The following is a 26,127-nucleotide window of genomic DNA, read 5'->3' on the forward strand; positions in this document are numbered from 1 at the left end:
CCTTTCGTCTTTCCCTCTCCTTCACTCTTTCCTGATGAGGCAACAGTTTGTTGCGAAAGCTTGAATTTTGTGTGTATGTATGTATGTGTGTGTTTGTGTGTCTGTCGACCTGCCAGCACTTTCGTATGGTAAGTCACATCATCTTTGTTTTTAAATATATAAAATATTTAGTAAATTTCATTTGCATCTGCCTACAAAGCAAAATTACCAATGTTAATAATTTTTCTAATCTTCTATTTTTAACTTTATACTAATTTTATTGATACACACCAGCATTGGCAAGACAGGTGTCATCAAAGCAACACCAATACTCATGCCACCAGGTGCAGTTCCTTGTTTCTTCCCAGATTCGCCTTTCCCTTGCAGAAAATTCTTACCCGTGGCACGTGCAATAACAGAAGAGATGTCACGTGACATCTGGAATGCCTGATAGGCATCAGCATGAACTGCATCAAGGCTGAAAGTAACACCACATTAATTTAAATTCTAAAGATATTTAACTTTCTTGAACAGAATTTGCTTCTCATTAATCTAGCCTCTGCTGAAAGTTTAAGGTATTGTTGAAACTTCCTGGCATATTAAAACTATGTGCCACACTGGGACTTTAACTATGGGATCTTTGCCTTTGACGAGCAAGTGCTCTACTGACTCAACTATCCAAGCACGATTCACAACCCACCCTCACAGCCTTACTTTGGCCACTACCTCATCTCCTACATTCCAAAAATTCCTATGCATACCTTGCAGGACTAGCACTTCTGGATGAAGAGATATCACGGGCTATTCTCCATCACTTAGTTTAAATCTGCCAGGAAGTTTCAAATCAGCCTACACTTTGTTTTAAGACCTTCTTGTTAAGCCAGTTACTACATCAGAAGGGTGGTGTGGGGAAAGGGGTGGGGAAAGGGGTGGGGAAAGGGGTGGGGAAAGGGGTGGGGAAAGGGGTGGGGAAAGGGGTGGGGAAAGGGGTGGGGAAAGGGGTGGGGAAAGGGGGGGAATGATTATTAGGTGTGTGTGTGTGTGTGTGTGTGTGTGTGTGTGTGTGTGTGTGTGGTGGCCAAAAGCTTAATCATTTAGCAGTCTTTTTGTTGTGCCTCTCTGTGACTCAGCACGTCAACTACACATTGAGCATGAATCTATCCTTTTTGTAATATTTTCATTAGTTCATCGTCAGTATTATTTACTCACATTGTCACTACAGACACACTAATCATTTTAATACCATTTGTCATGCTAAAACTGTTATTTCATAGGTAACTAGGATGTAAAAGAGATACTGTCTGTGTGAAATCCTGTTCTTATATAAAAGAAGGGCTAATGACCTTAATCAGACAAGGTTAAGTAAGTAAAAATAAATTCTTCAGAGTTGAATAGATCATACACTATAGTGAGAGCTAGATTTACTAACAAGATAATAAATAGACTGAGTAATCTGAGTTATACAATTAATGTCCTGAGTGAAGTTTGTGATATCAAAATACTAAAACAAGCATACTTTGCACTTGTATATTCTGTACTCTCACATTGCATTCTACTTTGAGGCATCTCAATCACAGAGATACTTACTACACAGAATATAATAGTCAATATCATGAGAGGAAAGCCACCCCCCTCCACCACTAAACATCTCTTTCTGGAGCTTATTATCTTGCCAGTGCTCTGTACTTACATGAATAAAAAAGTGCATTTTATTCATGAAAATTGACATATTTTTACAAAAAAATAAATGAAAATATCCACCATCATCAGACCTGTCATTCCAAAGACATGTCTACAATTAGTTAAGAGCTATGCAAGGGACTCTGAAGTATATGGCACCTAGGAATTGTTCTACACAACAAGCTACTCAAAAACATTAAGTCAAATGGAGATGGATTTTGAGCAAATGTAAATATGTTGCTTCAGAAGAACTGCTTCTATACAGAAGAAGAAATTATGAATGCCAGTCTGAAGTAAGAAAGTTAAACATTTTCCTATGTGCCACACGTTCATAGCCAATTTAGTTTATTTTACAGATATAACTTATTTTTCTTTCATGAGTGAATCAAAATCACGTCAAATGCCACCACAAGTTTTCAGCTGATTTATTATACTGATGTAACGGTTTTTTTTCTTATAAGTTAATTATAATATTTATACACATTGAAACTGTGCCTTGTCCCATATCTGTGAGTAATACCACACAACAGGATTTCTGGAATCAATAAAAATCAAATCAAATAAAAAAATTCTTGGAATGGCATAATGGTTTAAACATTCGCTTTTGTGAATGAATGGAAGTATCATACACAGAAGACTACATGTGTGTGTGCCAACACACTGTATAACATGGATGTTACTATAATAACAGCTGATAAAATGGACAACTTACATATGTTTGGGACCAGCATTGATTCTCAGGTCATGCTTCACTAGTCGAATGATCATTTTCAAGTCATTTGATGTACATCTGAAAAAAAAATTCAGCTTTCCTTATCAGATAAAATAATAATTTATCAGAGTCATTATAATACTGTTGCCACAGGAACAAACACTTTGCATACGTGGAAACTTTTTTTTTTTTTTTTTTGTGGCTACATCAAATGCAGTTTATACACATTACCTTTTTGCTATTTGTTTGAAGTGATGGGCTTGTTCATCCTCTTTTGTCATAGTAGAAAGCTTCTCCAAAAATTCATCAACCTATGAACATAATATGATTCAATGTTAGGAATGAAAATTAAATTGCACAAACTCTTTTAACATTCAAAAAAAGTTTAATATGTTAAAAGAAATCTGATTCTATGTCACAGCACAAAACAAACATACATCAATCAATGCAGTGGCAGAAATGAGAAATCACATTAAGACCAGATCTACACGGGCAAGGTTTTTTGAGAACACTTACTGTCTCTTCTACCGTCAACATGATGTGCTCTGCAATCTAAGGCAATTGATGTAGACTGATGCTGCATTACTTCATAAAATTCTTTTTTTCTTTCACAACAACCAACAATGATACACAGTCCAATGCACACCAACTCCAAGGAATATTTTTACTTTTCTCCTGTTCTGCTCACATTTAATCTAGGAATTTTCATTCACCATTTCGGCATAAGTGTTTTCTGGAAAGATGTACAGACAGCTACTGTGAGATGCAAACAGCAACCATCTCCTTGTTCTAGTCTTTGTTGTTGACACATGGGAGGCTATGTGTGTGACAGTGTTATGCTAAGATCAATGTCTAACAAATTATGGCAAATGTGTTACACAGAGGGTGGCTTTGTTAGTGGTGAAGTGTTTGACTACAGATCCAAAGCTCTTGGGTTTGATCCCAGTAAGTCTTAGGATTTTTATCTAATATCTATCATTTCTTTCATCTCTGGCAATATTTGTTAATCTGAAAAATGGCATGTTGCAGTATGGTTCAGAGTCCACATTGAACTGTAGGTGCCCCTATAACAGGCTGGTTAGGTCATTTCAAAGGATAGGCATACCACCTGCAGTTGGACCATACCTAGCACTGTGGTGTTCATATCAGCCTTCAGGATGACAATGGTTTCACCTTTTGTATGTTGAACAGCTTGTTGTAAGTTATAGGAGATTTGTTCATTTCTTTTGAAAACTCACTCACATTTTCTTTAACAATGTAATTGCTTTGTTGCAAGAAATAATACCTAAATTAATAGTTAACAAATAATAATCACATCTTAACTATTTATCAAAATACACAGTATTTTATATCCAGATTTGTAATATTTTAAATGTTGTTCTCTTTTGTAGGGGGCTGTCAAAGGAAAATGAGACAAATGGGAAACAAGTAAGTAAACTGTTTATTATTTCACAAGTAATTGCCGTAACTGCAACTTATCTCACTATGAGACATGATGGCCAGTGCCCTCACGTAAAAATGTTTGCAGTTTTCCAAGTAACCATGATTGTATGCAAGTGTGCACCACATAATACAAAGTAAATCAATGGCCAGAACTGTCATCCATGGCTCAAAAAATATGGAAATTGGGTGAGGAGAGATTGGGAACCATTTGGAGGATGTGTAAGGGCTTCCCAATGAAACTTCTGCAGTGAACTTTGTGTTTTGAGTATACTGCATTAATTTTCCTTGTAAGCCTTTCCACATCCTACCTAAGTCCCAAGCTCTCTCGGTGTCGTTTCCACATTTTTGGGGCCCTGAAGAAAGACCTTTGTGGCTGCTGATTTGCTTCAAATGAAGAGGTGCATGACTGGATACAATCATGGTTCTATAAGCAGCCACAACCATTTTTCCATGAAGGCACAGACCATTTTGTCATAGATACTCTACTAACAGTTATGGAGATTACTTTCGAAATAATAAACAGTTTATACTTACTTTTTTCTGTCCGTTTCAATTTCATTTTACTGTCCCTTATAATATGCAGTCTTCCAATATTCTTCCATGTTTCCCGAGTTCTGTTGCTTGGATTTCTTCTCTCTTGTATTTACTCCTTGGTTAACTCTACAGTTATGAGGTGTGACCTTTGACTGTAGGATCAGTACAACAAGCTAGTGTCTTACTGTAGTACAGCAGTTGATGCTGCATTTATTTAGTTGGGCAGCACCCCTTCTTACTAAATTTTTTTTTCTGCAGTTATTGCTGAATGGTGAGTGTTTTGAACCTATCACTGCCAACTTTATGTCATTAATCAAAAAATTATGAATTAATTCAGATTTTTCCCAAGTTTTACTCATTCAATTATCTCCATTGCTTTGTATGAATTTATTGCCTGCACATTTTGCAGAAGGTATTTTACAGAACATAAAATGAATGTTTAAGAAACATTATGATCAAAACTGTTTCTTCACATGTAACATTCTTAACGTTATTCAACAACAGAAAAACCACAGAAACAGCAAGAATTTTCATAAAATTATCATGAGTTCAACTATAAAACAAGAGGATAGACCACATGTATGAAGTTGAGAGATTGCACATTAATGTAACTTGCTGCAAGTAAGTAAATCAGCAGATGTGAAGAAACCAAATAGTAACTGGTCAAGATTAAACAGAATACTGGTGTGATATATAATGCCATCATTAAATTTTATATTTTAGATCATTACATGTCAGTTTTATTCCCCCCTACAGCTGTGCACTATAAATTTATAAATTGTATCAACATCTTAGCTTTGGAAACATAACTGTCAAAGCATCTTTCTGCTCTCTTTAATGTGTTTCAGTCATATCATTTTAACTTCTGCTTTAGAGAAGCAGTCATGAATACAACTGCACATAGGTACCATTTGTTAAATATATTACTTCAAAATACTGTGAAGTCTTTGCTGTACTAAAATCTATATCTGTGCTTACATCATATAAAGATAATGTACTCTTTTTCGTAGGTTGCAGGTGGGTGCTGCGTTCAAAGAAGATGCGAACTGTTTCAGCCACATCTCCTTGTTCTAAGTCTTCCAACATTTCATCTTGGTCAGCATGCAAAATCTTGAAAAAAGATTTGAAACAGTGAATACAACATGTATGCAAAATTTTTGTATTAATTCTATAGTTTAGTCATAATGTGTAAGTAAACGTCACAAAACATATTTTCAGATTTGTGAAGAAATTGTTCTGGTTTGTCACTAAAAAATTAGAAACTATTCTGACACAGACAAAATAGTTACAACCAAATAAATCATAATCTGGTTGGACTGTGATAATCTTAACAATAACAGGAAATTCAGAGTTTGCAGAAAGGATATATAAACCACTGGACTGAAGATACAGTTTTAACTCAAGATGTTATAATAATTGTGATTTTCTGTGATGTATCCCAAGCATATGCTATTGGCCATTTCATATCACAGACCCCCATCTTGGCAGTGGGCTACCGATTCAAAATGGTTTGAACCCAGAGAATTATCAGACAACACTTTGTAATTCAGAGCAAAGACTTCAGTGAGACTTGTACACAGTCAGGAGAGGTGCCTTTTTCTTCGTATCAAGGTTGTGAAGGTACCAAGATATCATCTTCCACAAGTTGAATGCTTTATCAGCTTTTTGTAGTGTAAATATGGGGAACAGTCAGAGTTTTAATTATCACCTCAGAAAAATCAAATTGTAACTGTGAAATTTGGTGACAATGTTTGCCTTTCTCTACATATCCACTGGTAAAAGTGACATTTCCCCAATAATGGATGACTTGGTAAAGAACACAATTGTATAAATCTCTTTCTAGCCATTCAGAATTGTTTGACTTCAAAAATCACCACATAGTCATTCTTAAAATGCCTGTCACATAAAGGTAGAAAAAACACATAGAAGTCACTGGGTGCCATTTCAGGAGAATACAGGAGTGAGGCAAAATTTGATGGCCTAAGAGAGCAGCAAGTGTGATTGTGTGTCTTTTACTAAAGAAGCTGAGGCACTGTTGTGAAGAAAAACACCCCTGTGGACAATTTCTCTGGACGCATTATCTTTACAGCTCATGTAAGCTCATCAGGACATTTCATTGGTATGCTCCTTTGAAAGATTGCTCATTGCTCTTGTCTCACCCTCACCCCCCCGCCCTTTCTCTAGAAGCATAATCTGTTACCACTATGATGTGACAACCCCCCCCCCCCCCCCCCCCCCACACACACACACACACACACACACACACACACACACACGGCCAAAAAAAAAAAATTCAGCATAAATTGTCTCAATGGTGGTTGGGTCTTCCCTTTTTTGGCTGTGGTAAGTTCATGTCTTTTCATTTCTTATTTTGCTCCTTTATCTTGGGGTCACAATGATGCACTCAGCACTCTTCTCTGATGATGAGGTGGCTAAGGAAGTCATTTGGATTGGCGTGAGGCAGCTGTAACATTGCCACTATTGCCTCAGTTCAGCAGCCATTTTAAACAAGTTTCAGGGGTCACAAAAACCTGCAGGTGACTTGCTTTGTGATGTTCAAAAGGTCGTGCACGATGTTGAAAACTGATCCTTGACTGATTTTCAATTTTTATACTACCGCCTTAATTGTAATACGTTGGTCTTTATGCACAAAGTCCTCCTTTTCTCTTGACATTCCCAATTCTTTGCAGAGAGATGTCTGACCCTCTGTCATACCAGCTTACCTGACCACACTGGAATCTTCTGTGTCACCTATCCATGGTGTCACAGTATGGGGCACTGTTTTTGTATGATTCCACCAACTCGGCATTAACTGACATAAAGGAGTTTCCCTTAAAATGAAGGAAATTATTACTTTTGTTTCCCTAGCAATGTGCTATTGTCCTGCGGTGCAGATATTTCAGGGTGCACCATGCCTCCAGACATTCTAACTTCAAACAAAGTATTGTTACCTAACTGTGTTTTCTTCAGGGTGATAAAACTTCATGAGTGGTGTTTATGCTTTTTGCTGTAAGTGGTTGTCTTACGTATTTTTCAATGGTAGAAGAGAGAAAAGAGTTGGTTGCACATGTAAGAACAGATACACAGCTAAGAAGTACAATACATAAAATGTTTTGATGATCTTTTAAGATATGAACAATAGCTCAGAAACATTTGATAGCTACAAAGGCTGCTATGAATTATGTAAATTGCACAGTTTCAGTAGATTCTAAGGGAATATAATAGCAGAAAGGTTCACTATGGCTTCCATGCCACATCAGTTCCTATGTGCATATATAAAATGACCTTCCCAAAACACTAGTTTCTCATGCTGAATAACTCTCATGATACCATGTAGGATAATTATGAGCTTGTGGGTCTGTGGAATGAATAATTAATCTAATCTAATCGGTGACAAAATTCCATTTTGACAAATTTCTTTATATACTCTTACATGTCCTGTACTAACAAAACATCTGAGAAACTTTCTGCTTCATGACTACTTTTTTTCCACTTTATACAAATACCTCATCAAAAACTCATTTAGTTCACTAACAGCTCATTTGAAATCCTCAGAAAACAGACAAAATGTCATGATTTTATACATTCAATATGGGCACTATATAGGCAAATATAAGAAATGGTAGTTTTTTCCTTCCTACATCATCCCCTAGTTATTGAACTCCCAGCCTCAAAAAATTTTTGAAGCAAATCTTCAAGAGTACAAGATGTAAATGAGGCAATCCCATAATCGTATGTAGCCCCGAAGATAAAAACCACATGGAGTAATGTTTGGTCACTCATAAGGCTACTGACAATGAGCATGATCTTACACCTCACAGCTTTCAGACCAGTGTCCTGAAATAATGGTGTGCAGGTAATATCAGAAATCAATTTGTCAAAGTGTTGTGGAATGCTATCTTACATTAAAATGAAGTCATTTTGCATTTCTAAGTAATTTATTCTTGCCATAGATCTTTCCAAGAAAAGGGGAGACCCATAAACTTTAAAGGACATTGACCTGTCATATCTGTTGGCTGCTGAAGAAATAAGGGTTTAGAAAAACACACCTGAGAAAGAGAAAAATTAGCCATGCTGTTTTCTGTGCCTTCAAAAACTAAGCTTAGAATATATGTTGGCACTACATCTAAAGTTAATGTTGACTTTTAAGTGAAGACATCTTAGCACACTGACTTATCAGGACAGAACAGTTCAATTTCAATGACAATTAAGTACAATAAATGGAAGAAGTGCTTGCAGACATTTTACAGAAACATTTGAGATCATACTGATCTCAGTATCAATGCCAACAGCACACACACCATATATTTTCAATTCTCTAGTTTGCTTGCACTAGACAAAAATAATGAATTGCATACAACTGCAATGATGATGGTTGGTCTGTCAAATATTTCTTGCATCAAACTATTACAAAGTAATCTGACCAACAATGGTAATCTTGGCCTGGTACCCATTCAGCTTGGTTTGGCAGTATCCTTTAAGATGAAAACCAATTTTTAACCCAGGCAAAAATATTTAACATGTAAAACATTTTCTTCCAAATAAAGCATTTTCACCCTCCATGCCGCCCCCCCCCCCCCCCCCCCCCGCACCATACCACCTTACATTGTAATTTAAACTATCATTACACACATAATGTCTTAAACCGATATGTTCAGTATCTAAAATAAAGTGACTGAAGTAACAGGTACCTGAACAAACAATCTTCATATTACATGTTGAAGTAATTTTTAAGTAATTAAGAAATGAATACACTTTAATTGCATAAAGCGTATTCAGACTGATGTCTTATTTTGTTTTGTTGAGTGGTGGCACATGGATATACAAAATCCCAAAGTATTTAAATCTAAACGTGTTATGTAATTGATCAGAAAGTAAAGTACTAACTCTGCTAAACAGTTTCACAATCTGCTTGCTTTGGATATTGTAAACTCTCTTCACAGCACCAGGCAGGAGCAGGCGAACCCATAGTAGGAGATCACCTTTGAAGCTTTCTGCAAAGAAAGAACATTTTTGGTAATAAACAATATGATTCAATAAATAAATAGCAACAAATGAATGAATGAATGAATGAAAGCAAGCTCAGAGCAGCTGTCATTAAGTCATTTTTCAGCTATAGCAGGTTACACAGCCAAGGGAAACAAAAGAAGATGAAGACAAGCAGAAGAAACAGATGGTGGCAACAAGGGGTAAAGTTTAATGTCCTATGAACATCCAGGTCATTAGAGAAAGGGAGTGCTGAGAAGATAGTGACACTGCAAAGAATAAACCTGAGAATTCACTGACCTCCTACAGTAATGCGAGCTGTTGGAACACAATAAAATATTACCATAGAATATGAAACACAAATTATTCATAATGAAGCCAATAAAAATTAAAAAATTATCAATCACAACATAAAAAAGCTAATGTTGTTATTTGAAAGCAATATTCAGGTGATGGGGGAAAGGGGGGGGGGGTTGGAGGGGGAGGTGGGAGGTGGGGGGGTGCAGAGGGAGGAAAGATTGCCATGTGTCTATGTTGCATTACCAAAACTGTTCCTATGACTCAAAAAGCAAGAACATGTGTTGCAAAATCTCTTAGCCAACGACTTTTTTGTTTTGTGATATGACATCACCATGCAAAATGTATGTATGTGTGTTTTTTGCCCTGAGATAAGTGTTAAAGACTTTATCTTCTACAAGATGATATATGCTCCTTGCAACTGTCAGATTTAAAACACTTTCTGTATCAATAATGCCATAAATCTCTGGTGAACTGACAGAAAGAGCTCACTCACATCATCAAGCACCAATAAATTATAACTGTCAGCTTCTGTGAAATCAAGGAAAATGTGTGGCTCTTTAATATTATGATACAAATGACAGCATGCCTTAAAAATAATTGAGTTTTCATCTTTAATATAAAATCTTACTAATATTTTTCTGACAGAAAATGAACAATTATGAGATTATGTGTAACATTCTTACAAAGCGGCACACTACACATTCCATAATACAAACAAGCTTGATAGCATGTGTAGGAACAATGTTATCATGATATCAGTAACTAGTTGCTTTCTCTTTTGCATTCTATTGTCCTGTATAGGATTTTCACTTCCAGAGATGGTCCCCTTTCTAATCACAAAAGTCAAACATTCAAAATACTAACTGTATGACATGATTTAAAACACATCTTTTATCATTTTTGTTTGGTTCTCATTTTTCCAATTTATTTTCATCATTTGCAAAGTCACTTCAAAAATGTCCCTTGATATATATATATACATTTATATTTATCATCTGCCATTTGTGTTGAAAATTTCTCACTGCATCCCATGGGCTGCCCAAATCTATTCACTATACTACAATCATAAGAGAATTCATTGAAGCATGCATCTTAAAAGGTCAAACAGTAGTGCTACATTAGAATCTGAAGATTATTTAGGATCAGCATTAAAGAAAAACATCATGATAACTGCTTTGGAAATCTATGGACTTAAGGTTTTTGATACAATTTTATTCTCAAATTATTAAAAATCATTTATAAAAACATACAAACAAATAGTGTCAAATGACCTATAGTCAAATACTTTTTCCAAGAAGTGAAAGTACTTCATCATATAATCCATCTGCATTACTGGCAGAACAAGCAATGCAGAGAAAAAAGATAGAATAGCAGATGTGGAATTAAGAACATGAGGTGCAATTGTTGTTGTTGTGGTCTTCAGTCCTGAGACTGGTTTGATGCAGCTCTCCATGTTACTCTATCCTGTGCAAGCTTTTTCATCTCCCAGTACCCACTGCAACCTACATCCTTCTGAATCTGCTTAGTGTATTCATCTCTTGGTCTCCCCCTACGATTTTTACCCTCCACGCTGCCCTCCAATACTAAATTGGTGATCCCTTGATGCCTCAGAACATGTCCTACCAACCGATCCCTTCTTCTGGTCAAGTTGTGCCACAAACTTCTCTTCTCCCCAATCCTATTCAATACTTCCTCATTAGTTATGTGATCTACCCATCTAATCTTCAGCATTCTTCTGTAGCACCACATTTCGAAAGCTTCTATTCTCTTCTTGTCCAAACTATTTATCGTCCATGTTTCACTTCCATACATGGCTACACTCCATACGAATACTTTCAGAAATGACTTCCTGACACTTAAATCAATACTGGATGTTAACAAATTTCTCTTCTTCAGAAACGCTTTCCTTGCCATTGCCAGCCTACATTTTATATCCTCTCTACTTCGACCATCATCAGTTATTTTGCTCCCCAAATAGCAAAACTCCTTTACTACTTTAAGTGCCTCATTTCCTAATCTAATTCCCTCAGCATCACCCGACTTAATTAGACTACATTCCATTATCCTTGTTTTGCTTTTGTTGATGTTCATCTTATATCCTCCTTTCAAGACACTGTCCATTCCATTCAACTGTTCTTCCAAGTCCTTTGCTGTCTCTGACAGAATTACAATGTCATCGGCGAACCTCAAAGTTTTTATTTCTTCTCCATGAATTTTAATACCTACTCCGAATTTTTCTTTTGTTTCCTTTACTGCTTGCTCAATATATAGATTGAACAACATCGGGGACAGGCTACAACCCTGTCTTACTCCCTTCCCAACCACTGCTTCCCTTTCATGCCCCTCGACTCTTGTAACTGCCATCTGGTTTCTGTACAAATTGTAAATAGCCTTTCGCTCCCTGTATTTTACCCCTGCCACCTTTAGAATTTGAAAGAGAGTATTCCAGTCAACATTGTCAAAAGCTTTCTCTAAGTCTACAAATGCTAGAAACGTAGGTTTGCCTTTCCTTAATCTTTCTTCTAAGATAAGTCGTAAGGTCAGTATTGCCTCACGTGTTCCAGTGTTTCTACGGAATCCAAACTGATCTTCCCCGAGGTTGGCTTCTACTAGTTTTTCCATTCGTCTGTAAAGAATTCGTGTTAGTATTTTGCAGCTGTGACTTATTAAGCTGATAGTTCGGTAATTTTCACATCTGTCAACACCTGCTTTCTTTGGGATTGGAATTATTATATTGTTCTTGAAGTCTGAGGGTATTTCGCCTGTTTCATACATCTTGCTCACCAGATGGTAGAGTTTTGTCAGGACTGGCTCTCCCACGGCCGTCAGTAGTTCCAATGGAATATTGTCTACTCCGGGGGCCTTGTTTCGACTCAGGTCTTTCAGTGCTCTGTCAAACTCTTCACGCAGTATCGTATCTCCCATATCATCTTCATCTACATCCTCTTCCATTTCCATAATATTGTCCTCAAGTACATCGCTCTTGTATAGACCCTCTATATACTCCTTCCACCTTTCTGCTTTCCCTTCTTTGCTTAGAACTGGGTTTCCATCTGAGCTCTTGATATTCATACAAGTCGTTCTCTTATCTCCAAAGGTCTCTTTAATTTTCCTGTAGGCGGTATCTATCTTACCTCTAGTGAGATAGGCCTCTACATCCTTACATTTGTCCTCTAGCCATCCCTGCTTAGCCATTTTGCACTTCCTGTCGATCTCATTTTTGAGACGTTTGTATTCCTTTTTGCCTGTTTCACTTACTGCATTTTTATATTTTCTCCTTTCATCAATTAAATTCAATATTTCTTCTGTTACCCAAGGATTTCTATTAGCCCTCGTCGTTTTACCTACTTGATCCTCTGCTGCCTTCACTACTCCATCCCTCAAAGCTACCCATTCTTCTTCTACTGTATTTATTTCCCCCATTCCTGTCAATTGCTCCCTTATGCTCTCCCTGAATCTCTGTACAACCTCTGGTTCTTTTAGTTTATCCAGGCCCCATCTCCTTAAATTCCCACCTTTTTGCAGTTTCTTCAGTTTTAATCTACAGCTCATAACCAATAGATTGTGGTCAGAGTCCACATCTGCCCCTGGAAATGTCTTACAATTTAAAACCTGGTTCCTAAATCTCTGTCTTACCATTATATAATCTATCTGATACCTTTTAGTATCTCCAGGGTTCTTCCATGTATACAACCTTCTTTCATGATTCTTAAACCAAGTGTTAGTTATGATTATGTTGTGCTCTGTGCAAAATTCTACCAGGCGGCTTCCTCTTTCATTTCTGTCCCCCAGTCCATATTCACCTACTATGTTTCCTTCTCTCCCTTTTCCTACACTCGAATTCCAGTCACCCATGACTATTAAATTTTCGTCTCCCTTCACAATCTGAATAATTTCTTTTATTTCATCATACATTTCTTCAATTTCTTCGTCATCTGCAGAGCTAGTTAGCATATAAACTTGTACTACTGTAGTAGGTGTGGGCTTCGTATCTATCTTGGCCACAATAATGCGTTCACTATGCTGTTTGTAGTAGCTTACCCGCATTCCTATTTTCCTATTCATTATTAAACCTACTCCTGCATTACCCCTATTTGATTTTGTGTTTATAACCCTGTAGTCACCTGACCAGAAGTCTTGTTCCTCCTGCCACCGAACAATGAGGTGCAATTATGGGCCAGTATTCTGATAATAAGTTATGCTGAATTTTAGCACAGATTAACTTAATAATGGAGATGACATAGAAATATAGGAGCTGCTATGAACATTGTAGCTACTGTGTCTTATGGAATATCCTTTGATTACATCAGTCATCCACCTCCATTTACAAGCTCTTTCATATATTGTTTTGGATTCAGCTGCAAACTGAAAGCTATACTTTTATTTGCACATTGTACATGTATCCGAACATTGAAAATAATAGCTTCTGTTCTGGAAATTTAGAGATGTTCAGTAGTAACATATCAAAAGCCTGTTACAGCTAACTGTGTAGATTCTACACAGCTGCAAAGAGTGTGGAACCTGAATTTAATGTTTCAGATACACTGTATATTTAAAAGGACAATGTTTTTTGCTTAAATGAATACAAAAAGGATTTTTACAAAATTATCTGCAGTTGACGAAATTATGTACTATCATGTAGGTATTCCCTTGAGTAGAAAAATAAAGGAGTCTGTGGCATTATAGGCTTGAGCAGTTCAACATCAATCAAGCACACCACAGTTTTATGGGAGAATTATCAAACAAAACATTAAGGGTTCAAAATAAATCAAAAGCAAATAAATGCACACCTCATCAAACTCTACTGCACATCTTATACAACACCAAATTATTGTTGAATGCACTGAAAGGTGCCAAGGTGCACTGTGGTTCACAGTTCACATTAAACTGTAGGTCCAACTATAACTGGGTGGTTGCATCAGTGCAAATGCTGAAGAAAGGCAAGGGCATTTCCCCTCCATTTCTACTAAATCATTGCAGCATTCAAATCAATCTTTGTTTTGAAAACAGTGTTACCTTATCCATATCAATAAATTAAAAAAAAATTCCGTTGTTCTGATTTATGCTACTGCTGTTTAACTGCAATGTACACAAATATCAAAAAGTAGAAAATGTACCATTAAGACACAAAGGAATTACAGACATTGGCTTTCAGAAAGCACTGATTGAAATCAATGAGGAAAGTTGAAAATTTGTGCTACAGTGGGATTCAAACATGGGTCTCCTACTTTAGTAGGCAGACACTCTGACTGCTAAGCCATTCTGGGGTAGTCCATGGAGCTGCAATGACCACTGTGTCCAGACAGCTTAGTGATCAGAACATCTGCGTAGTTAGCAAGAGACCTATGTCTGAACCTCAGTCCTGCACAAGTTTTCAACTTGCACCATTGATTTCAATCAATGACCACTTGCAGCCAATGTCTGTAATTCCTTTGGCTGCTATCTGCTGGATCAAAATGCTACCTGTTCTTTCAGACATGCCTGAAAGAACAGACACCATGTATAAAAAACTATTATTTTTATTCTGTACTGAAAAACTTCATGCAGAGGTATTATCTTCAACAAAGTGATCACTTCATCTGTATGAAAAGATTAATTTTACTAGCTGCTAAATCTATGAGTTCTAAATGAGCTACTTTCCATCAGTGCATGTTTAAATATAATGACATTTATGTTTAATCAGTTTATAAATAAATTAAACAAAATAAGAAAAAGCAACCCTCACCTGAATCTGACTAACAAGTTACACAGAAACAAGCACAGACTTGTCTAGTTTCTTAGAGTCTAGACCCTTCCCAAAAAATGGTTCAAAGGGCTCTGAGCACTATGGGACTCAACTGCTGAGGTCATTAGTCCCCTAGAACTTAGAACTAGTTAAACCTAACTAACCTAAGGACATCACAAACATCCATGCCCGAGGCAGGATTCGAACCTGCGACCGTAGCGGTCTTGCGGTTCCAGACTGCAGCGCCTTTAACCGCACGGCCACTTCGGCCGGCTAGACCCTTCCCAAAATGTCCTTAATTTTATACTTCATGCCCATTAGCACGCATTTAGAGGAGTAATTACTGGTAATTCAATGAAATCATGTAATATTTGTTTATAAAATACTTGCACTACCTTCTGTGAGCTGTTTGAGCATATGTGCATCACTGAGAAACATTACTCTGTTTATGACATCTTGAGATTGTTAACTTAGGTGCAAGAGATGTATGGAGTGCTAGCTTATGATAAAGATAGGTGACCCAGCTGTGAATTAAATATATTTAACTAATAACTATTTGTCCAGTGCACTATCAAGCAAACAAGTGGTTTCCTGCTCCTCCTAGCCAAATGACAGAGTGACTCTTCAGTTTTGTCTCAGAACCTCAGCACAAACAATGACAATGCGAAAATACAGCACAAAGGACATTACCTGCAGAAAGATCCTATCTTTGCTTAAGTGGCTTTTTGGCAGCAAGAATGGCATCTGGCCACAGAACTTACAAAAATTTTGAATTCACAATGAGCAAATGATTATCTTACACAAATCTAAAAGGAGGGATAACTGACAAAGTAATTTAGAAAGAGAAAATCTACAACATGAAATAAGTGTATCAGTGGTCGAAGACCTGAAAACCACCACCACCACCACCACCACCACCACCACCACCACCACAAACAACAACAACAAAATTTATTCAGTGATGAATAATCAATACCCTATTTCTCCACATCTGATATGTATTGTATAAATGACCTAACTGTAACTTCCATACCTGAAATCGCTCTGTACTTTACTATGTATTAGACAATAGTTTTATCATACTTTTAAGAGGATTTCACAAAACATAACAAGTAAGAAAGAATGTACCACAATATATCCTTATTTTCTATGTCAATAACTTGAGCCTGTGTGACAAGCATGAGCACAGTCTGGCTGTTTACTGTTCACAGTGAGGTGGATAACCTAAGAGAGCAGAGTGGCCAGAGGTCGTTCTTGGGATCACAACAAGCAGAGTTGTTAGATCATCTGTGTGACATACTGCACAGTAGCTCAATTTGTTTTTTTTTTAAAAAAAAAAAGAAAAACAAGAAAAAAAGAAAAAAGATAAAAAGAAAAAAAGAAAAAAAAGACAGAAGTTATGCCACTGTTTAATGAATGAAGTCACATTTTCTTCCAGTTATTCATAATGAATCTGAAACTGCTTGATTGTTGTGAATTACAAATGAAGAATGTAAATAAGAAAATGTAAGACTCTATCCCCCATGTCTATAAAAACAAGACACGAAATACCTGTTACTGTGGTATGCTGCTCATTTCCATAGTATTTGCACAATGGAAAAGTAACTTCTAGTGTCATGCAAACACAATTACTGATCTTACAACGTAAGTAATGGATGGATGGAAGTACACTTGGGGGCCAGCTCCATAAGTTCTATAACAAATTCCCCTAGTACAAATGCTTTAAGTTAGTCTGTGACCAACACCAAGCCAGGTTCACACCAGCTTGTCATGAGCAAGTAAGACTATCAAACATCTTGTGAATCACTTCACATTCAGAACAAATGCCAAAATCAATGTAAACCAGAAAATAACAATCCAATAATAAACAAAGAAAGTCCAGGTGCAATAACACAGTGATTATCTTTAGAATGTTTACAGCATGTTACCAGATGCTACGTATAAGCAGCTGCACACCCTGGCTTCTTGTGATGTCAGTTTTATAGGGCACTGAAGGGAGGCTTTACCCAACAAATTCACTTATGGTCTTTATCAACATAATGACCAGGCACTTCGACCAGCTAATACTATCTATGGACTCACAGCTGTCACAGTCTGTTGGAAGATTGAATATCTCCACTTCTAAGTTGCTTCTTGACAAGAACATAGTGTCTCTCAGATCAAATAGCTATTGTATACTACTGAGTTAATCTATTCCACCTGTTGTGTAAGGAACTGAAGATACAATGACAGTCAATACACAGGTAGTAGTACTGATAGCCTCTTAAAAAAACTGTACAATACATTTTGCCAGATTGCACATTTTAAAGTTAATGTCTGTTGATTCTTAAATATTACCCTACTCTTCACAATGCCCTAAGATCTGCAGTCATCCCTTGCCCCAAGATATGAAAGGAAATATTTTCATTTCCAAAAAGCCACATATACAGGATGAACATTAATAACAGTGACAAACTGCAGTGGCATCTTCCTGACTTGAAATGGTGGAAAAGAGGTCCTATGAAAATGTGCCCAGAAGCGGACGGTGTGCATGCACTGACAACAAATCGTTCCAGAACACAGAATAGAGCTGCATTGCATCCATGTTACAACAGATTTTCAAAGTGGCCTCCATGGGTTGCAATGTGTGTGTTCACATGTCACATTATGGATTGTCACCCTCTTTCTCATGTTCCAATCTTTCTCTGAACAGCTTTACAGGTGTCATGAACACACTGTTGGAGGTCCTGTGAATCAGGAACTGGCTCAGTATAAGCAACGTTTTTCAGATGCCCCCAGTGAAAAAAATCCAGGGTGTTTACATCCAGTGATCTAACAGGTCATGCTACAGGGCCCCTACATCCAATCCAACATCTGGGAAAGATTTTGTTGAGGTGTCAGTTAATAGTAATGCAGAAATGGAGTGGTGTTCCACCATGTAGAAACCATATAATCTGTCATACTGCCAAAGGCACGTTCTCAAGCAGCCCAAATAGAGTATTCCGCAGGAAGTCCAGGCATGTTTCTCCACAGCAGTGTTGAGGAATAACTGGTCCAAGTATGTGGTCGCAAAGGAACACTCTTCACACAATGATGCTGATGAGATGCCGCAACCATTCCTGGAGGATCGTCTGTAGCTCACAGATGATGATTATGCAGATTGATTATGCCAGTTCTGGTAAAGGTTGCTTTGTCAGTAAAGAGGAATGATGACAGCAATCCCATAATCATGGTGATATATAATCCTTGCACTCATTGCAGGTGATTGTGATAGTAGCAGTTGTCATGCAGGATACACATAATTTCACTTCGGCTTACATCATGTTGATGGGTCAGTTGCTGGAGCTTGTACTAAGATTCATCTTAATATCCTGCAGAATCTGGCCCTCCAAATCTGGTGTAAGCTCAGTGCACCACCTCCCTGCATCTTCATCTGCCTGAACGGATCCATGGTGACATTATCACCCATAATGGGCTTGAAGTGTTATGTGTGTATTTTTACATTACCTTTAAATGGACTGACTTCTGGTAAAATTGTATTGCATACAGGATGTTGCAGAAGGAATGGTCAATACTCAGGGATGTGACAGGAATACTCATTTGAAGCAAAAAACTTTATGTGGGTATGTGCCCTATTCCGAATGTTGTCAAAGATAAAACACATTTAACATATATTTGTTTTTGGCCTAGTGGCATACTCATATACATCTTACCCACACAGCCTCTGACATTTTATTGTAGCTCAACCTACTGTGCTGCTTTCAACCTCTTTGCTTGGTGAAAACACAGTTGTCCACTGTGTGCTCCAAGGGACTGATAGTGTCATCAGAGGTAAGCATCAGTTAACTGTATGTGTACACAACCTGGCTAAATTGCCAAACATTTACACTAATGAAGAATATGTAGATACAGTGCATGTTTACAGCTTCTGTGATAGTAACGCTCCTGCTGCTTTTTAAGTACACCATCAGGGCTTTCCAACAAATTGAATTTCTGATCATAGTTGCAAGTACACTGTGTGAGAGGTATTCTCCCAAGTTCCCATTTTTCTTCTGAACATTTAGTTCAACAACCTGTGGAGGAACAGAAACACATTGTTGAAATCATGCAGCATAGTACTATTATCAGCAACTGATGACTTTCTGCATGTGCCAATGTCCCACAAACATATCAATTTTTAGTGAGGCATTATCAGTAACATGTTGACAGGTCCAGTCATTTTAGAAGAGCAAATGAATGACAGAATTACGTGAATTCTTTGAAAAATATGTTTGTTGAACACTTTGAGGATGTTTCTTTTGCCATATGAATTGCAAATGTACTTCCAAAATCATGGAGAATCCCCACATTTTACCACACGTGGGAGGGAATATCTTAACCACATTTACTCTAATTACTGTATTGGTCACGGTAGTACAGTTAACTGGCCACCAAGATCACTAGACGTTACGGCATCACATTTTTGTTTCTGGGGTTGGATGAAATATGAGGTCAAACGAAAGGTGAATAAACAAGACGAACTGTTTGGTTGCATCATGGATGTGGTGTCATCAGAAAAACTACAAATGCCTTCAGACAAGCAATGCACCAAGTTCTCCCAAGAGTGCACAGCTGCAGCGAAGTCGACGGTGGTATATTCCAACATTTATTGTTACCTGTACAACAGCTGTAATGTGATGTGCATGAGATTGTTTAGATATGAATGCATCAAAAATATGTATTTCTTAATCAGTACTTTGTAAAATACATGTTATAATGTTTATTAATGACTGTACATGTGTACACATGTAAACCTCAGAGGGTATTGAGTAATACAGAAAATAAATGACAATGTATGTTAAATGTGTCCTATCTCTGAAACCATCCAGAGTAGGATCTATGGCCACATGATGTTTCCTGCTTCAAATGATCGTTCTTCAGATGGGTGCAGAAAACAGATACTCAATTTCTTATTCAATGTCCTGGTGATCTGGAACAGGATTACCATCAGTGTACTATATGACTTTAAACAAAAGGTACACTTTCACATGTTTTAAGACATTTTATTACTCACAGTGATGCAGGTGGTCCATCATAAATAACAGTTCAACAGTGAATTCTGAACTCACTAAACCACATCCTTCCATACATTTTCACACAATTACCTCATTGTTGCTTTTACAGTTTTCAGTAATTACAAATGACAAGTATTTCGGCAAGTCAATTTGACATATGTACAGAAAAAGGTTAAGCATTGCCATTTGTTTCACACATACAAATTAGCCAGAAAGCAATGATAACCTTTGAAATTACATCAGGTATGTGGGATAGACAATGATTTTGACAATTTCATTAATTACACAGAAGCAAAATTAAGTACGGTGTTCCCACCATGCTTTAAACATACATTTTAACAGAGCTTTCAGTTAAAATTTATAATAATTTTGTATTTTGTCTTTTGACTATTTGTCATTTGGATAAACTCACATTATGCTTTGATGTCACTGAACTCTGATAAATACTTTGCTTATACAGGGAGATAATAGCAGTTCTTATAATATTCTGAAGATTTCTTGGTGTATTTTCACTGATAAATAAAAATGTGACACATGGTGTAATGTGTTTTCACTATAAGTTAATTAAAACAGAATACAACAATTTCAATGTTCCTGTCAATTGACTATGGTTTATAGGTTTGATGTGTTCATACTTTGTAACCATTTACATACAACATCATCCACTAGGTTTAGATTACTACTTTGTTTATGTTTTTGATATTATGATTGTGTTGTTCTTTGCCCAATATGAAATGTTTGCATGTAATCTAATTAGTGTACTAAGGTAACACACAAATTAGATCCATTACATTCTGACACAGTATTGGAATCTGAGTGGTGGCTGGCCCTCAATGAACTGAGAGTTGCAGTAATGATCTGTTCACTTTGCTTTCCACTCTCACCACCACCACCACCACCACCACCACCAATTACAACAACAACAACAACAACAACGTATTTATGTCCCTCTCAGTCAAATATAATAACTGTCAGCAACAGTGTGTGTAGTATTCTACCAATGTTTATTTTTAGTAGCTACTTACACCTGTTGCATCTCTACCCATTCTATATGTGACAGCTTCCATTGCCTCTACCCCCACGACAAAAAAAAAAGGAAAAAAAAAAAGGAAAAAAAAAAAAAAAGAAATCTTTTTCACTTTCTTCATTACTTTTGTTTTACTCTTTAAAAATTTGGATTTTTTAACTTTTTGCCCAAGGAGGGCAATATCCAAGATTCATCTCTTGTTGAAAACATCAACAAAAGCATTCAAAGCAAAGCTAGAGCATCTATGATTTCAAATTGTAGTGGGTTTGTTGGAAAATCAGTGCACTGAGTATCTCTCTCACTTTTTTGCCATTTGTAGATTCTTTTCATCTTGTGCTTTTTCACCAGTACAATTAATTTGTAAAATGAATAAATTTCTTTAAGATGAAACCCAGACAGGCAATCACAATTAGAGGCAATAAAGAAAACACAAGTAATTGATCTGAGAATGACTGATTTAGTTACCTGCAAGGAGCCTTTAAGAAGGAAAGGCCATTTCTTTTAGGCTCTCGTTTTGATATTTGTTTTCTTAAAAATACATTTATAATAATTATCCATGTCATCAATTTAATCTCATATTTACTTCAGATTTGTCACAGACTTGAAAAACCTGCTCAGTCATCCTCTTCCACTGGGTTCTGTCTTGTGCTTCATCTGTCCATCCAACTTAAGATTCTATTCAGCTTTTACATGTAGTTTAAGATGTTCTCCTTCCATATTGTTCTGGGCTTTTCTCATCAATGTTCTACTAGGTCACTGGAATATTTATGTGAAAAGCTGTATTCCGATGCATCTCAACCTAACCCATATAGTGAAGCTTTATCATCTTTATTGATTCCATAATGGCATGATATTTGCACAGCATTTGTAGTTCATCATTTTTCCCTAGATATTTGTTGCCCATCCATAATGGATCCAATAAATGAGTGGTTTTCTCTTTCAAATACTTGCAGTCTTTCCAGTCCTATTTTTGCAGCATGTCTTCAAGAGTAGAAAGAATCCTCAAAAGGCCCGACATCAAGTGTGTTTTTCAGCCACCAACAAATTTGAGGAATTTATTGTGCTCAGTAAAAGACAACTTTGACCCTAGGAACTGTGGTGTGTATAAGATTCCATGCCAATGTGGAAAGTCTTATATTGGGTACATGAGCTGAACCACGCAAGAACACCACCATCATCATATATGCCTTGTGCAACCCGATAAATCAGCAGTAGCAAAGCACTGCGTGGAGGAGGCATTGCATGTTTTACGAAAAGATGGAAATTTTATCCCCAGTGTTATCTTTCTGGGACTGGGTTGTTAAGGTGTCAATGCATATCTGTATGGTGGACAATCTCATCAACAGGGGTACTGGTTTTCAAGTAAGCTTCACGTGGAACCCGGTACTAGCAGCCATTAAATCAAAGCAGGGAAAAAAAGAACTTCTAATTTATGATTTGACACAATGCACTGCTGAGATTTAATTCAGCTTTTAAGCACAGGAGCAACTGGCAGCACTGTTATTCTCCACAGCGAACCCATCGAAGACCTTTCTGTGGCTCCCAGGAGGGGGCATTAGGAGCACCCTTTCCTCTAACTACTAGCGTCTTCCCACACACATGTATTGTCTGCTCCTGGCTTGATAAACTTCAATGCCAATGCATGATCTTCATCAATCGCATCTTGCAGCAGTGACAGCAGCTACTACCCCCACCTGAAGATGCCTAGTAATTGCATCGATGAAATATTGTGGGTTTACACAATATGATCTGATAGCAAAACTGAGAAGTGTATTTGCAACAGTTCCATAGGGAAAGTCTCAGTATTACTTGGGAGTTGGGCCCTAGTGGCCAGAGACATTAGATACATTACCCACGTATCTTTTTGTGTGAAAGAGTGAGAATTCTAGTTCTGATTAAGAACTGTGCTTACAAGCTGAATTATTTCTATCATTCTTGTCATTGTGCCTGTCTGGAACTCTACACCTCCTTTATGTGGTGAGTAGCAATCTAGCGTCATTTCCATATTATTGTTTTTCCATCCTGGACTTTTCAGTTTTACCTAAAGATCATCTCAAGGCTAGAATTTGAAATTTCTCCCAATTATAAAGTGACTGGCTGCCAATTAGGATACAGTCTGAGAACAAACTTTGTCCCTGAGGTTAGAGCCCTCATTAATTGAAAGCACTTGTGGCCCTTGATGTATTATGGAAACAGAGACTTTATCAGAAGCCAGGTCACAGCCTTTTTTCACTGGGTCAGACGTAATGACGCATCACAAAATGGTCACAGCATCAGTTTCATTCATGCTGTGCCAGTTTTAGGACATGAATGCAATCTCGTGTAAGATAACCATGATGGAAACGCTGTTATAACCAGACAGAATTCCTTTTTCTTTTTACCAAAATAACTAACTAGTACTCTTTGAGTACAAGTTAATATGACATAAGATACAACTTAAAATTGTCTTCAGTTTATTTGTCAGTTATTTCAATGAATTTTAGCCTGTTCACCACTGTTGTAGAACCATTACACATTTGATGCCACAAGATCTAAGATTACTTGCCAACCAGCAAATTAATTACATGAAATAGGACAAAAATTGTATCATCTTTTGGCATTTATGCTGTCATTTGCACATTACAGTTTTAATAATGTGCCTCTTATATTACTTAACCACTGACAGGAATCAGCCAGTTACATTCTACACAACAAAACTGTGGTTTTCATACATGGTTATTTGTATAGTCAACATTTTCTCATATGGCTTTATGTGCAGAATCAAGATTATGTAAAAATATTTTCATATGGGGGTCATCTATTTCCTAGATGCACATAAAACATTTTTATTTAAATAACACCAATCACATCAGTCCAAAAGCTCTGAACATGGTGTCTGATAAAAGATCCTCCAAGCTTAAGTAATGACTTTAAGAACCTGACAGTCTGACATCTTGTTGACTGCAGTATTATTAGAAATAAAACAATAGTTCAGTTGTAGGATGGAGGAAGAAATTATATGACTATGTCCTTATTTAAGGAACTTCTTGTCTGAATTGAAATTAAGAAAAATCTAAACTCTGGAAGCCTCACTTCCATCAAATGTAAGTGCAGGCCAGCTGCAATGACTGGATTCCATCTAGTGTGATTCCGATCAAGGTAACAGCATTTGTATGAGTCAATTTTTTTCTATTTTTATGCACATGAAAACAAACCTATAAAATGAAAAAACAGTTATATAAAAAGAATGCAGTAGCAACAAAATTGTGGAATTTCAGATGAAATAAAAGAAAACTTCATGAGGACTTCCTTTTACTTTTGAAATTTTCTAGCAGAATAAAACTGTGTGGCAGCTCAGGGCCTGCATCAGGGAACTTTATGCTTAACATTAAACTCATTGCCTGCCTCACAGTTATCATCTGCAAGTTTCTCCTTCCTACTTCACAGCCTTCTCAGAAGCGTCCAGGATTACTTTGCACTTCATGCAAAAGGCAAAGGTCTGGATTTGAGCCCCTGAGCACCACAATTTTAATGTACACAGATTTAACTTCCCATCTATACGATGGAAGGCTCACACATTTCAACCATGGACCAAAGTAAGAGTTAATGTGAGATCGTTCTGAACACCTTTTCTGGAAATGAATTAGTGAGGACAACGGTACTGATGATCTAATAACAGACAGACCCAACCTTTTTCAATCTCTTAAGGATGGTCGAAATAAAATGTTTATGAACCAAAAAAAAAATCAAGCCATAAGTTTAAGTAAATGCAATCAACAATAGAACACAAGAAGCAGCTTAATTTTTCAAGGATCTCAACAGCGTAGGAGGAGTGACCCCATGAAGAAACTCTTCAGTTTTGATTTGAAAGAGCGTGGATTACTGCTAATATTTCTGAATTCTTGTGGTAGCTTATTGAACATGGATGCAGCTGTATACTGAACACCTTTCTGCACAAGAGATAAGGAAGTCCAAGTCAAATGCAGGTTTGATTTCTGCCTAGTATTAACTGAGTGAATGTTGCTTATTCTTGGGAATGCACTGATATTGTTAATAAGAAATGACAGTAAAGAACATATATATTGAGAGGCCAATGTCAAAATACCCAAACTAGTGAACAGGGGTCGAAAAGAGGTTTGCGAAGTTGCACACTTATTGCCCAAACTGCTCGTTTCTGGGCCAAAAATATCCCTTTAGAATGGCAAGAGTTACCCCAAAATATAATACGTTATGACATAAGGTACTGAAATATGCAAAGTAGACTAATTTTCGTGTCGAACAATCACTTACTTCAGATACCGTTTGAATAGTAAAAATGGCAGCATTAAGTCTTTGAACAAGATCTTGAATGCGGGCTTTTCACGACAGTTCACTAATCACATGTCAATTCTGTGAAATTAAGGCGTTAGGTTTTATTGAATTGTGTGTTAGAAACTGTAAAAACTGAATCTTACTGTGATTTAGCGTTAGTTTATTTTCTACAAGCCATGAACTTACGTCGTGAACCACACTACTTGAAACTGAGCCATGAGATGTTCAATTGACTCTTATTACAACATGTTACGCGTTTCGAGGTTACACCTCTTCAGACATCTCAAACTTCAACTCCTCCCTAATACGCTCTGCTTCAAGACTGCTTGTGTCGCAGTCATATGTTATTTGACACTTTCTTTGAGTTGTCGAGGCTGTACGCCTGGTTGATTAGGGAGGAGTTGAAGTTTGGGATGTC

The 26,127-nt window shown here is 37.0% G+C and overlaps 1 protein-coding gene across 6 annotated transcripts in view; it reads right to left on the reverse strand.

Annotated features, from left to right (window-relative positions):
* The window catches only part of LOC124605280 (DNA ligase 3), a 640,740-nt gene that overhangs the window by 266,124 nt on the left and 348,489 nt on the right, over positions 1-26,127 (reverse strand). For all 6 annotated transcript variants that reach the window (XM_047136859.1, XM_047136858.1, XM_047136854.1 and 3 more), the window contains 5 exons: positions 9,236-9,342; positions 5,327-5,458; positions 2,603-2,682; positions 2,372-2,449; positions 271-457 (listed from right to left, as the gene is read on the reverse strand). In XM_047136859.1, the coding sequence (XP_046992815.1) occupies positions 271-457; positions 2,372-2,449; positions 2,603-2,682; positions 5,327-5,458; positions 9,236-9,342 (584 nt within the window). The remainder of the gene's footprint in view (positions 1-270; positions 458-2,371; positions 2,450-2,602; positions 2,683-5,326; positions 5,459-9,235; positions 9,343-26,127) is intronic.

This window comes from Schistocerca americana, chromosome 3 (genome assembly GCF_021461395.2).
Source record: "Schistocerca americana isolate TAMUIC-IGC-003095 chromosome 3, iqSchAmer2.1, whole genome shotgun sequence".
Classification (NCBI taxonomy): domain Eukaryota; kingdom Metazoa; phylum Arthropoda; class Insecta; order Orthoptera; family Acrididae; genus Schistocerca; species Schistocerca americana.